Source organism: Panulirus ornatus, chromosome 42 (genome assembly GCF_036320965.1).
Source record: "Panulirus ornatus isolate Po-2019 chromosome 42, ASM3632096v1, whole genome shotgun sequence".
Taxonomy (NCBI): Eukaryota; Metazoa; Arthropoda; class Malacostraca; order Decapoda; family Palinuridae; genus Panulirus; species Panulirus ornatus.
Window position 1 is genome coordinate 1,770,001 of NC_092265.1, and position 13,938 is coordinate 1,783,938.

Sequence of the window (13,938 nt, forward strand, 5' to 3'; positions counted from 1 at the left end):
ACTGGGTCAAAAATAAAAGAGATGGATGATTTACACAGCATAGTTGGAATTGGGAAAGCAGATAAGATTGAAAAATGATGAGAAAGATATGTGATGTGAAGTCATTAGAAAGGCACATGGATGAAAGGCTTTTAGGATGGTGTGGTCAAGCAGAACATATGTTGGATGAAAGGTTGGTCAAGAAGATATATAGCAGTACACCAGAAAGTACATATAAGAAGAAAAGGTAGACCACTGAAGAGATAGCTATATGTAGCTACAGAACTGATTTGGCCTAATGATATCAAAGATAAAGATGCTGGGAGAACAATCATGGATCAGACATAACTGAGGAATTTTGGTTATGCTGTTGGTGTGAATGGCTATATTGATAACTTAAGTGTGCAACGGAAAATAATAAAAAAACTTAAGTGTGAAGTTTCATGTACACTTTAACATAACAGGAATGGAATGATGTATTGAGTGATTTTTGGAAGCTATACATACATGATCCACCCTAAAAGATTGGGAATAGATGAAGAATGATATACAGACTGACAGATAGATGGACTGATATAGACAGACTAATACACATAAGATTTATGGCCCTTAACATGTATGAAGCCGATACTTAATAACTGGAGTAAAATGGGTTGCACACCAATATAATACATATAAAATTAACCATAATTCATTTTAAGCTTCATAAAAAAGGAAAATACAGAGAAAATATAAATGAAATTTGTGAAAAATTGAGCTTAAAAGAATAAAATATTATTTCTCTAGGAAAGGCAGAGACCTTTAAGCATCTGAGACAGCACTTTGTCATATCACCCAAAATGAGATAAAGTCATGTGAACTCACTAGCCTTGACCACCATGAAATGTGTGAGATTCACTTATGTTCATTCACAGCAACTGAATAACCCCGTAATCTGCCCAGGTCCAAAACACCACAGTGCAGAGGTTATTTGGTAAAGTAATGTATAGCAAGTCATTGATGGTCATCTAATGATCACGACTGTCTGCCTATGGCTCATCACTGTCTAGAATCAAGAAACAGTTTTTGTGTTCTAAATGAAAGTGGGGAAGAAAGGATGGGAAACTATATGGATACCCATAGGAATCTGCCCTTAGCAGACAACCATTTTACCATTCTTTAACTTCCACATTTCTCATTTATGGACAAAGTCCTTTGAGCATCTGAAAGCACTTAAAAAAAACCCAAAGAACCAGAAGAAAGAAAAGCTTACGCTTAAAGATGACTGGAAAGGAAGGACAACTAGATCACAACATATATATCACTGAACCATGGTCAAATGCCAAAGATACCCCTTTGCTAATCTTATCTAACAAGAAGTTCCTTCAAAAGACAGGGATAAACCTTTCATAACAAGGAACCCAAGATGTGAGAGCAGGTCTTACACTTGATATAAACAGAGATATCTTGTACTTGTTGATAAAAGCTTAAAGAAGCTTTGGTGACCAAACCAAAAATCTAATAATTTTCTTAGAATTTTAAACGAAGAAACCTTTGATCCCTCCCCTACTCTATGACTTACTTCTGCTTCCATCGTTCCATTCGTTGCCAAGTCCATTCGCAGATATATAAAACTCTTCACTTCCACCAATTTTTCTCCACTCAGACTTACATCCCAACTAACTTGTCCCTCAATCCTGCTGAACCTAATATCCTTGCTTTCATTTGCACTTACTTTCAACTTTCTCCTTTCACACTTTTCCAAACTCTATCACCAACTCATGAGGCTCCTGCAGCACCCAGGAAGCTGGTCATGTCCACCAGTCATAGTGTTTTGATATGTGTGCACCTATGTGCATAAAGTGCAGGGCAATGAAGTAGCAGGTGCTTGGTGTAACCTTTATGGTAACTGCATCATGGGAATAAAGGGTGTTGGGATATGAGGAAATGGAGTTTGCAATGTTGTCATGATGGGTGATGGCCATAGCGTTGGGATATGAGGAAATGGAGTTTGTAATGTTGTCATGATGGGTGATGGCCATAGCGTAAGTGGGACAGCGTCACCCGTGTTTGTCCGGGAATGTGGTTTCTGATGAATGTAGTTCAAGACTGAGTTTTCATTTAGTGCTTGCTGGGTTATTTCAGTATATGTTTTGTCACTGTTCTATGCTAAAGGTGGGGGATCGGTGAATAGTGGTTACTGGAGTGTGATGCAGGGGAAAGCATCTTTGGTGGTTAGTTATAGAGTGGTCTCCTGCTTTTGGATTGAATTGAGTGCTATGCTGAGGTTGGACTGTATTGGGAGGATCTTTGTTTTATTGTGAAGGTGTTGAGTGTTTGAAGTTGCTAGGCATCAAGGGAGATTCCCAGAATGTCTCTGGTGCATGCTCATAGTAAGGAGTTTACACTGTTTTATACTTTCCCTGGCTTATCTGAAACTGCATTCTTTGATTTTTGCCAATGAAAATGGTCCAGGTAGCTCTTGCTACAGACCTTTATAATAACAGTGGGGGTGAGATGGTTAACTTATAAAAATTATATTCATAAAGAATATGAAAAAGGCTTGTTTTGTACCAAAATGCATTGAGCTCATTCATGTACAAGTACATCATGAATGTATCATCTAACCAGGAATATTTACTATCAAAATCTGGCAGTGTCCACATACATAGAAACGCATTTTTCATTTTCATCTTTCCACATATTCATAGCAGGATGACACAGGCAAAATCTTACACAAAAACTTTAATTACTTCTTACAATATATGTAGAGACAATCATTTCACATTTATATTCCAAATGTCACTTTTGATAAAGTTTATCATGCACGTATCTGAGGGTGCTATTGCATGGGATCGTACTCTTCATCTTCTCGTTTTCTTTTACAAGTTGAAGAATCTGTCTCCATCTTTATGCCTGAAGCAGAAGTTACATTTACCATCACATTGCTAGGAAGACTGCTATTACCTGCTGACAACTGAATTTTTGGAGTGCTACCACCTGCAAGAAAAGAATAACAGCAACTCATGATTGTACTCATCAACTTAAGTCGGAAAAATAACTTTTCGATCTGAAATGTGTGTTCTAGATCTCATCAATACAGTGTACAATATACAAAGTAATGCCGATACATTTACTTAAAAGGAATTTGTCCCAAACAAAACTAGCAGAACACTTATGAGGAATAATCATAAACTAATCACTCTGAGGCATGTTCAGGAATAAAAAGGATAACACTGAAAGAATAATGCTTCTCCAAATGGACTCTTTTCTCCAACTCTTAATTGCCTTTCTTTGGGTAACTTAACACTGCCTTCAAACAATGCTTCACTTTTACTTTATCTTATTTGTTTCTTTTTTTATTCTGTCACAAATACACCATAGATACCTGATCCCACAACATCCTCATTCTCACCCCTCACCTTACTAAAACACACAAAAAAAGCTTCAGTTACATTTACCTGAAAGCCAAAATCAATTTTCTGAATACATGGTAAATCTTTCAAACATTATTACTAGAGGTCCCACACTGACAGGTAAAAGATAAATGGACACTATGGTATATAAGAAAGCCTTCCTTTTCATACTGAATTAAAACAGAGAACAGCATCAAGCTCTTCAGTATTCATATCAACCTACATTTGTGAATCTCTGACAATAAGGTCTGAACTTGCAATGTGATCAAGGTTAACCCTTTTGGTGCACAACTGATTTTATTGGCCTCCCAAGAATGTAATATAAAGTAAAACTATTTTACTTATGAACAGGTGCACAAAAATAGAAAAAAACTAAAAATCAAAACTTCAACATTCTTATTTTAGGAAAAATACATCATCATTTAATAAGAGTGGTAAAAAAATTGAAACTTGTTTCATCTATATAATTAGATTTAAAAACATTTCTATTCTTTCCTTCATACTTGTCTTTAGTTTCATGTATTAGCAAGGTACAAACAAGGAACAAATGGAGACAAGCCCCATTCATTCACATTCATTCTCTAGCAGCAATGTGCAATGTACCAAAACCACAAACCCCTATCCACAGCCAGGCCCTACAGAGCTTTCCATGGTTTCCATCCACCTCTTCACATACCCTGGTTCTGGCTATGGACAGCACATTGCCCTCTGCATAACACATCACTCCAATTCACTATATCCTACGCACAGCTTTCATCTTCCTGCATGTTTAGGCCCCATCTCCTTAAAATATTTTTCAATTCATCCTTACACTTCCAGTTTGGTCTCCCCTTTCTCCTTTTCCAGTCCACTTCTGACACATGTATTCACTTTCCAGGTTGAGGAGGTATGCTAAGTTAGAGAATCCTGGAAACCAGCAAATACAAAATAACTGAATTCTTAAAGGAAGCCTAGACTGGTTGAATTAGTGGTTGAACCTCTTACAACACAGCTGGGAATCATTTCGTCCTTCATGCATATCCATCAAATCCAGATATATATGCAATACCTGTATTTACTACAAAAAATACTTATAAAACATAAGTAAAATATGCTATTAACTAATATAACACCACAGAAAGAAAATAAAATATACAGGATAAAAAAAAAAGAAAATCTGAAACAAAAAATAAAAAGTAGTGGTATAGCTGTCTCAGCTAAATAAAGTCTATGGTTGCCACTACATGTGGGAGCTAACACCATGGTCTCTGGGTAAACTAGTTCTCATGACTAAATCTGGGACAAAGATAACATACATCTGAGAATGCTAGAGAGAAATTAAAGACACCAAGAGGTAGAAACATTCAGCAAGTCCCTTCTGTGCCACAGTGAAGAAGTAAATGGATGGAGGTAACTTACAGCAGGGTGCTACCTCACCTCCACAAGGTGACTTTAAAGACCTGGGCAGCTTGTTTTATGGTCAGTGTGTCCCTGTGAACATGTATCCACCAGTCTCATATGTTTCATGAAAGTCAATTGGATTGAATCCTAATGGATACTCATTTTCCTTTTTTTTTTTTGAAGGGGGGCCAAAATGCTGTTTTTATCCCCCAACAAATAAGTGCTCTCTTAAATGCTCATTGGAATCTGTCTTCAGGTAAGAAGTAACACATTAAAAGGAAGAGTAGCATTTGTTTGAGGTGTGGACATAGAAAATATTTTCTTAAAAGACATCTACAAAAACAATTCAAATACCGGTATAACAATAATCACTAAAGTATGATATACATTAAAATACAGAGGTAGCTTTTACAATACTGAGATCATAACCCTGTGTTCTTACCAGGAGGTCCAGGCGTCACTTTGAAAACAGGTCTGTTGACGCTTACAATCTTTTGTGTTGGGCCAGATGAGATGCCTGTGGCAGGTTTCTGTACAAGGGTAACAGTCTGTGTGTTTCCTGTCTTGGTGGTCACCATAGAGATGGTGGGCTTTATAGGCGTAGCAGCAATCTTCATTCCTGTACTAGTTCCACCCAAACTAATGCGATTCCCTCCAGTAAGATTACTAGAGAGACTGGATATTTTCTGTTGAGAAATGCAAGCTTTGAAATATAGATGACCCTTTCTCCCCAAGGTTGTGTCAAGTAAATAAGAGAGATTCTCTGAGATATTTCTAATAAAAATCAGGGATACAACCTTCATATACACAATCATCCAAAAAAAAATCAAGGATAAGACCTTCAAATCCTTTACGATTTTGGAGAAGAAACATTGGCTTCCCTTCCCTTTGCTATCCTCATAAGTAGGTAGTAACAGTTCACTCATTTTGGGCCCGCCTTTGGCTGAGACCAATACAGGTATGATCTTTGGCCGAGACCAATACAGGTATGATGTCATCAAACCACTCACTACTGGCTGCCCAGCATTTGAAAATTCAAGATCCCAGGTGTAAATCCAAAAAAAGTCACTGCTGGTACAGAAAAAGGTTTTCTGAGAAGAGAGAAGGGATGGCATGAAAGATTGATGAATCCATGAAAAAATGCTTGTGGGACTTCATCTGGAAGAAAAATGTTCATCAAACATCAAAACCTGTATTCATCTCCTCTGTGTTATGTCCCTCAAGCATGAGAGCATACACAAAGGAGGAGGGTTTACAGAAATCTTCCACCATGTAAAACAGTCATATTCAAGGGTAGATATAAATATTGTACCTTCACTAGTAAAGTGAGGACATATCTGAACCTGTCTCTAGAAGGAAAGTCCCCCACAGCCACAGAGGGTATCCACAATGTTCACACTAGAGTACTGTCTGACAAAAGTGGGAGAAAAGTGCCAAAAACCCATTTTCAGTGAATTTCTCCAACTAAAATTTTCTATAGAAGGCTAAAAAAGGGAACAACTTTATCCCATCATGAGCCCTAGTGTAAATCCCATGTTAAACTGAAAGGGGTTTCAAGATTCTAGGGCGCACAAACAGATACTGCCCTCTGTTAAAGTCCAAAAGGTTCTTAAGAAATATAACTGGGCCTAATGCATTAAGTTCTCTTAGTGACAGAGTTATTTCTAAATATAACTGTTTTATTCTTAGCCAAGAACTTAGGGTTTAGGTTTATTTTGAACCATATGGACATAACATGCAATTCACTGACTCCTATACAAAAAGGTTAAGAGGAAAGTTTTTTCATTAGATACTCAAAATCTAAACTGTCATAAAAACTATCAAGTTATACAATGTCATGGAATCTTGAAAACTCTCACTCGGGTTGCACTAGAGAAGCAACTGATCTCAAAAAAAAAAAAATTACAAAACTTCCCAATACAGAGTCTGACAGATTAAAACCATAATCCATAGACAGGGGTTCCTGAAGGGAAATCATGATGCAATAGAATTACAAGCCTTTGATCTTGTTGGGAAGACAATAGGGAAGAACTCAAAACATATGGCTTTGAGAAGGAATAATGGAAAGGCTTTCCAAACTGATTCATATAATTCTAAGCAGATGGATGAAAGTTTTTACTTCCTGCCTTAGGAGTCCCTTAAATAGAAGTGCGCAGGAAGTTGGCTACATCCACTGGTCAGACCTTGGGTCACAAAATGCAGTGATGTGTAAGCATCTATGTCCAGAGAGTGCACTAATATTTAGTAGTACTTGCTAGATTTCCTTCTTATGGATGTGGTCATGAGGGGTCTGGGGATATGAATGAATGGTGTTTGTAGCGTTGCAAGGATGGGTGATGACTAAAGTGTAAGCAGGAGAGTGTAACTCTTTATCAAACTGTTTATTCTAGATAAAAGATGAACACAAATATCAAATTCTTGATCAAACTTGAAAGAATATGTAAAGATGCTGGTGCTACACTTAAGAAGGTTTCAACTTACTTTTCGGGATGGTTTGAGTCTGTAATTACATGCAGAGAGGCAATAGCGGTCGGGAGGGAGTCTTACACCATGCTGGTTGGCCTTGATGGCTGGCAAAGGATTGGCATTTCGTGTTCTTGCCAAGTCCAACAACAACTGTAAAAAATTAGAAAACATGAAGTTGATTTTCAGTCAAATATAGTAGTACTGAATTAAGATATGCTAAAATGAAGCATTTCTTTCATTTGGCAATAATCTTCATAACTTCTGTGGAAGCAAACTCCATTCTATTTCATCAATAAAGTTAAAAGTAAAGAAAAATTATACAAAAGAACACACCAAGTAGTCAAATCAGATCAAAATATCTGAAACTTTAATCTGTACTATTGATTTGCTAAATACCTTTAAAATAGGATTTACACTCGCATTTAACACTCCTGTCCTTAAGAGATTCTCATGTCAATAAATGATAAGTGAAAAGAAAAAGACTCCTCTATTCAGGATATGTACATCTACCAAATAAGCAATTTGGTAAGAGAGGAGTTGGATCTCCCTAAGCTTTCCTTCAGTTTAACTAACGACCCCCGTGAGACAATTCTAAAATACATTCTGGGAAACACCGCACTCACGTAAACTCACATCTCTTGGTGGTGGCGTTGTGAAGGACTTCTCCATCTGCATCTGGACAGCCAGCTTAACATCATCCATTTCAATGGTTTTGGTTTTCTTGGCATAGTTGGCATACACACGGGCATCATCTAAGATCTGAGACACATATCCTGAAACATTGTGAAATGTGGATCTATACTTGCAGTTCAAAGAAATAACCTTGGAAGAACAGACTGGAAGTTGGGAATTAGAGGTGCTACACCTAAAATTCCACATTAAGTATCAACTTTAAACATTGTAAGAAGTCCAATGGCATCAGTTTCGTTCAATTCTACCATTTGGAAATCGCGCGTCTGTTTTTTTGACAATCACCATTCACTGAGTGTTTTTGCCCGAAAATTTCCCTCTTCTTCAAAGCCCATCCCAATTTATATAAATAGTTAGTAGTGCTAAACCTAAACTCCAACGCCCTGTATCAATTCAGGACATTGTAAGTATCCACTGGTAACAGTTTCGTTAAATTCTATCATCTAGAAAATGCGGGTTCAAGTATTTTACCTAGCATTTCTTCCTAATCAACTTATTCATGTTGTGCCCTTAGTACAACTTTACGTAAAGTATACAGACAACCTAGGTGACATATATATACCGCCCATCTCCCATACTAAGAAAAACCCCGTTGAACAGCTTGATACTCACTGTATGTAAACTCTAGCATTTGAGTTACAACCCCAGGCTCATAGTCTGTTATACCCATGTCCTTCAGTATGGCACTCATCACTTGAGCTTCTTTAGGCACGGCAGCTTTGGTTTCCTTTGCCATTGTTGCGTAATTGTTGGATATTCATAAAAGTCAATTATGGAAGAACCAAGTATTTCTAACAGAGCAAGTTGGGAACAAAATTATTGTAAGCTTCAGCAAACGGTCGAGATTGTAAACACATTTGGCGAATCAAGGCATAGTAAACAAAAAGAAATGGACGTACAAAACTCCCATGGAACATTTACTAACAGCGCTATTCGCTCCATTCCATAAAGAATAAAAAGGAAATTAAGTTTCCACCTGATATATATATTATTTTGCTTTGTCGCTGTCTCCCGCATTTGCGAGGTAGCGCAAGGAAACAGAAGAAAGAAATGGCCCAACCCACCCCCATACACATGTATATACACACACGTCCACACACGCAAATATACATACCTATACATCTCAATGTACACATATATATACACACACAGACACATACATATATACCCATGCACACAATTCACACTGTCTGCCTTTGTTCATTCCCATCGCCACCTCGCCACACATGGAATACCATCCCCCTCCCCCCTCATGTGTGCGAGGTAGCGCTATGAAAAGATAAGAAAGGCCCCATTCGTTCACACTCAGTCTCCAGCTGTCATGCACTAATGCCCGAAACCACAGCTCCCTTTCCACATCCAGGCCCCACACAACTTTCCATGGTTTACCCCAGACGCTTCACATGCCCTGATTCAATCCACTGACAGCACGTCAACCCCGGTATACCACATCGATCCAATTCACTCTATTCCTTGCCCGCCATTCACACTCCTGCATGTTCAGGCCCCGATCACTCAAAATCATTTTCACTCCATCTTTCCACCTCCAATTTGGTCTCCCACTTCTCCTCGTTCCCTCCACCTCCGACACATATATCCTCTTGGTCAATCTTTCCTCACTCATTCTCTCCATGTGCCCAAACCATTTCAAAACACCCTCTTCTGCTCTCAACCACGCTCTTTTTATTTCCACACATCGCTCTTACCCTTACATTACTTACTCGATCAAACCACCTCACACCACACATTGTCCTCAAACATCTCATTTCCAGCACATCCACCCTCCTGCGCACAACTATCCATAGCCCACGCCTCGCAACCATACAACATTGTTGGAACCACTATTCCTTCAAACATACCCATTTTTGCTTTCCAAGATAATGTTCTCGACTTCCACACATTCTTCAATGCTCCCAGGATTTTCGCCCCCTCCCCCACCCTATGATTCACTTCCGCTTCCATGGTTCCATCCGCTGCCAGATCCACTCCCAGATATCTAAAACACTTTACTTCCTCCAGTTTTGCTCCATTCAAACTTACCTCCCAATTGACTTGACCCTCAACCCTACTGTACCTAATAACCTTGCTCTTATTCACATTTACTCTTAACTTTCTTCTTTCACACACTTTACCAAACTCAATCACCAGCTTCTGCAGTTTCTCACATGAATCAGCCACCAGCGGTGTATCATCAGCGAACAAGAACTGACTCACTTCTCAAGCTCTCTCATCCCCAACAGACTTCATACTTGCCCCTCTTTCCAAAACTCTTGCATTGACATCCCTAACAACCCCATCCATAAACAAATTAAACAACCATGGAGACATCACACACCCCTGCCATATATATATATATATATATATATATATATATATATATATATATATATATATATATATATATATATATATATATATATATATCCCTGGGGATAGGGGAGAAAGAATACTTCCCACGTATTCCCTGCGTGTCGTAGAAGGCGACTAAAAGGGGAGGGAGCGGGGGGGGCTGGAAATCCTCCCCTCTCGTTTTTTTTTTTTTAATTTTCCAAAAGAAGGAACAGAGAATTGGGCCAGGTGAGGGTATTCCCTCAAGGCCCAGTCCTCTGTTCTTAACGCTACCTCGCTAATGCGGGAAATGGCGAATAGTTTGAAAGAAAAAAAAGAAATATATATATATATATATATATATATATATATATATATATATATATATATATATATATATATATATATATATATATATATATATATATATATATATATATATATATATATATATATATATATATATTATATTATATTATGATTGTAACAGCATCATATTATTGTAATAAATATTTGTAGATACAGAAAGGATGTAGGCGAGTGTCGTGTCCCTGCAGATATATGTAAACAAATCCATGTGTTTGACAGCATCACAGCAGATGATACCCCAGCAGATCCTGCCACGGAAGAAGGAACTCAAGTGAAAGCCACATTGGTAAGTAGCAGAAAGACAAGACTTTCATTTTCTTATCACCTGAAGATAATTTTTTGAATAAGCTATCCTTGGTCAAATGTTTAGGTATTTAATGGCGTGATGATGACCACATTGGAAAAGAAAGGATTTGTATATACTTTCAGTCTTATCCCCGCTTAAGTTGTTTGGATATGTTCACTTGATGTGTTTGTCAAAATAAACTCAGACATACAGTGTGTACGTATTTGCACTATAATCCTTTATAAGTCAATTGTCTTTGGATATTGAGTGATTTTCTTTTGCTGTTGTAGTGTGGTGTTTTTAGAATATAATAACAGTAATGGAACATTATTAGGAGCATTGTATTTCATGAAACGATATAAAAAGAAAAAAAAAGGTAAGAATATTAGGGGTTTTACATTTCAGAGAAACATCAATATATACCAACAGTGAAGTGGTATGTTCAGGAACGCGTGGCTGATCGGCCTGTTGTTTGTTTTTTGACATTTTGCTCCATATGGGTATTCCTCAGTCATTGGTATCTCTAAACACTCAAGACTACCGAAATTCAAGAAGATTATGGTGGGGTAGGTGAAATACATCTAGTATAGTGTAGGGACCTCTGTTGACTAATAAGATTTACGAATTTGAGTCACAATCTACGTCCTGGTATTGAAAGCCATACTATCTAGTCTTTCTGAAAAAGTGGGTGTTTTTCAAGCAAACTGAAAAGCAGTTTTTCTTATCTGAAATGAAAAAAAAAAACATAAGAAACTTAAATATAAGAAAAATGATGTAGGCCTCGACCTACCCAAGGAGAAATAACAAACTTGTGGTGGGAACTTATTAACAAGCACTGCACTATCTGGTGTTGACATAGCACAAACCTCAATAGCCACTGTTGCCTTGTATATGAATACCTTTAGTTGACTGGGTCTCCAGGAGTATTACTGGTGTATTTCAGCGACTCCATTGCAAATCTTATGGATTTCAGTGGATTTTGGTGGAATTCAGTTGTTTTTGGTGGTTTTTGTTTTGGGAGACCCCTTAGTCCTAGATGTGACTGGTTTGTTTCAATTAGAATGTAGAATGTTAAGATTAAGCTTGACTTCTTGAGAGTTAGGTAAGGTTTTTGTAGATTCTTTTGTTTCTCATCTATACTACCTGCATTTACATCAAGTAATTCCATATTCTCTATCATGTTATGTAATTCTTTATTCCATTGCCTCATTCAATAAAACATTTTAAGGCTGGAAATCATGCACTGCACTTATTATTGAACCCTATAAACACTTCACTAGCACTGCAAAACTAAATCATATATATCCAAAACTAATGAAGTTATGCAGAGCTAAAATGGACTTTTATTTGATATTTCCTTACTGGCTTCTTATTTGAAATATAAACAGGTCTCTGTGTGGTACACAGCTTTAGCCATCAGCACAGTGGCCCTGTAAACATACATAGGCAGTGAGAGGTATCCTGGAGAATACTGAAGCCATAAAAGGGAATAGTTGGTGGGGTGGGGTGAGGAAGGGTTGGGCGAAATAGACTCAGATGAGGTAAGGGCAGGTCAGGTCGGTTGAGATGGGGTAAGGCCTTAATCTTTAATACAGAACACATCTGATAGTATGTTGGCCAGAGTAAGTAAACCTTTGGACATATTCATATTTGTACTTTTCTGTAATCCATTCACTTCACACTCGTATAAATTTCTCTTTGCGAAATCACCACACATTAGTATAGGATGTGGTTTTGACTACATAATATTACCTTACCATATATTGAAATATCTTGATTGTGTAAATTTATTGAACTAGATAATAATGATTTATTTATCTTAAAGGGTAAGAGGCAAGCAGAAATCAAAAACCACAATGGGAAAGTCTAGGCAGAAATACAAACCGAAACCAACAGTTATCAGTGATAACTCTGAGCTTAAAAAGGTAAGGTAGTTTAAATGCATCATGTGATGGACTTCCACTTATGCATGAGTGTTATTGTTACTTGAGTACTTTTGTGGTCCTTGAATGATATATGAGTAAAACTAGTTTAGCTGCATGTATTATATTATTAGTACTTATCAGAATTGTATTTCTAAGCTAATACTTATGATCATAATCATCAATTTTAGATCATGTGTGATATTCATATTTGTAGTTATTTTCCCCCTATCCTTTAAATATACAAGAAAAGTGATTGCTTAGACATGATGGACTTGCTTTATAATCATATTATTGCAGATATATCTGTTGCCATAAAAAGGACTTAATTTTTATACCTGATTGCCTTCCTTCATTTGCAAGGTATGTCATAAAAAGAAAAGCAGTTGTCTCATTTTCTAGCAGTCACGTAAAATACCCTGAAACCATAGTGTACCATACTTAGACGAGCTCCATCAGTTGCTCCTTTATTTAAACACCTCATATGTCTAGTTCAGCCAGTGACAGCATACTACTGAACATCAACCACATCACATCAGTTTTTGCTATTTAGTGTATGCCTCTTGCCTTTATTGATGTTTAGGCCTCAGTCCTCTAGAGCATTTCTTTACCTCATCCTTCCACCTCTTCCTTGGTTCCTCTCTCCCTTGCTCTCTTTTGCCTTCTGTACATAGACTTATGTAATCATCTTTTCTTCGCTCATCTCCATGTGCCAAAGGCATTTCAGAACACCCTGGTTAGCTCTTTCAATCAGATTGTGATCAGACCACACCTTTCTTTGACATTTCTGACATAATCAACCTGCCTTAAAACAAATAACATCTTCAGGGATTAATATTCAGTGCATCCACTCTCTTCCTTTCCTTTACATTCAAGGCCCAAAACTCACTACCATACAACACTGCTGGGACTGCTATAACTTTATATATATATATCAGTGTTTGGCCTAACAAATACTGACCTTTGCTTGTGCTCTCTCCTTAATGCACTCAAGAACTTGATATCTTCTTCCACCCAGTCAATTACTTCATCCTTTATGGTTTCATCTGCTTTCAAGTTCACTCCCAGTTACCTAAAGCAATTAACTTTCTCCAGAACCTCTCCACACTTTCCTGTTGCACCC

General features: G+C 37.4%; 2 protein-coding genes across 2 annotated transcripts in view; one reads left to right on the forward strand and one right to left on the reverse strand.

The window, feature by feature from the left end:
- Nucleotides 1-2,688: 2,688 nt before the first annotated feature.
- Taf9 (TBP-associated factor 9) lies at nucleotides 2,689-8,768 on the reverse strand. The gene is made up of 5 exons (XM_071686300.1): nucleotides 8,523-8,768; nucleotides 7,854-7,993; nucleotides 7,236-7,370; nucleotides 5,197-5,440; nucleotides 2,689-2,958 (listed from the first exon to the last, which is right to left on the reverse strand). The coding sequence occupies exons 1-5, from the start codon at nucleotides 8,644-8,646 to the stop codon at nucleotides 2,801-2,803; spliced, it is 801 nt and encodes a 266-aa protein (XP_071542401.1). The 5' UTR covers nucleotides 8,647-8,768; the 3' UTR covers nucleotides 2,689-2,800.
- Nucleotides 8,769-10,763: 1,995 nt separating this feature from the next.
- The window catches only part of kz (putative ATP-dependent RNA helicase kurz), a 42,034-nt gene continuing 38,859 nt past the window's right edge, over nucleotides 10,764-13,938 (forward strand). Inside the window, exons 1-2 of the mRNA XM_071686302.1 lie at nucleotides 10,764-10,893; nucleotides 12,719-12,818. Of these exons, the coding sequence (XP_071542403.1) occupies nucleotides 12,750-12,818 (69 nt within the window). The 5' untranslated portion in view covers nucleotides 10,764-10,893; nucleotides 12,719-12,749. The remainder of the gene's footprint in view (nucleotides 10,894-12,718; nucleotides 12,819-13,938) is intronic.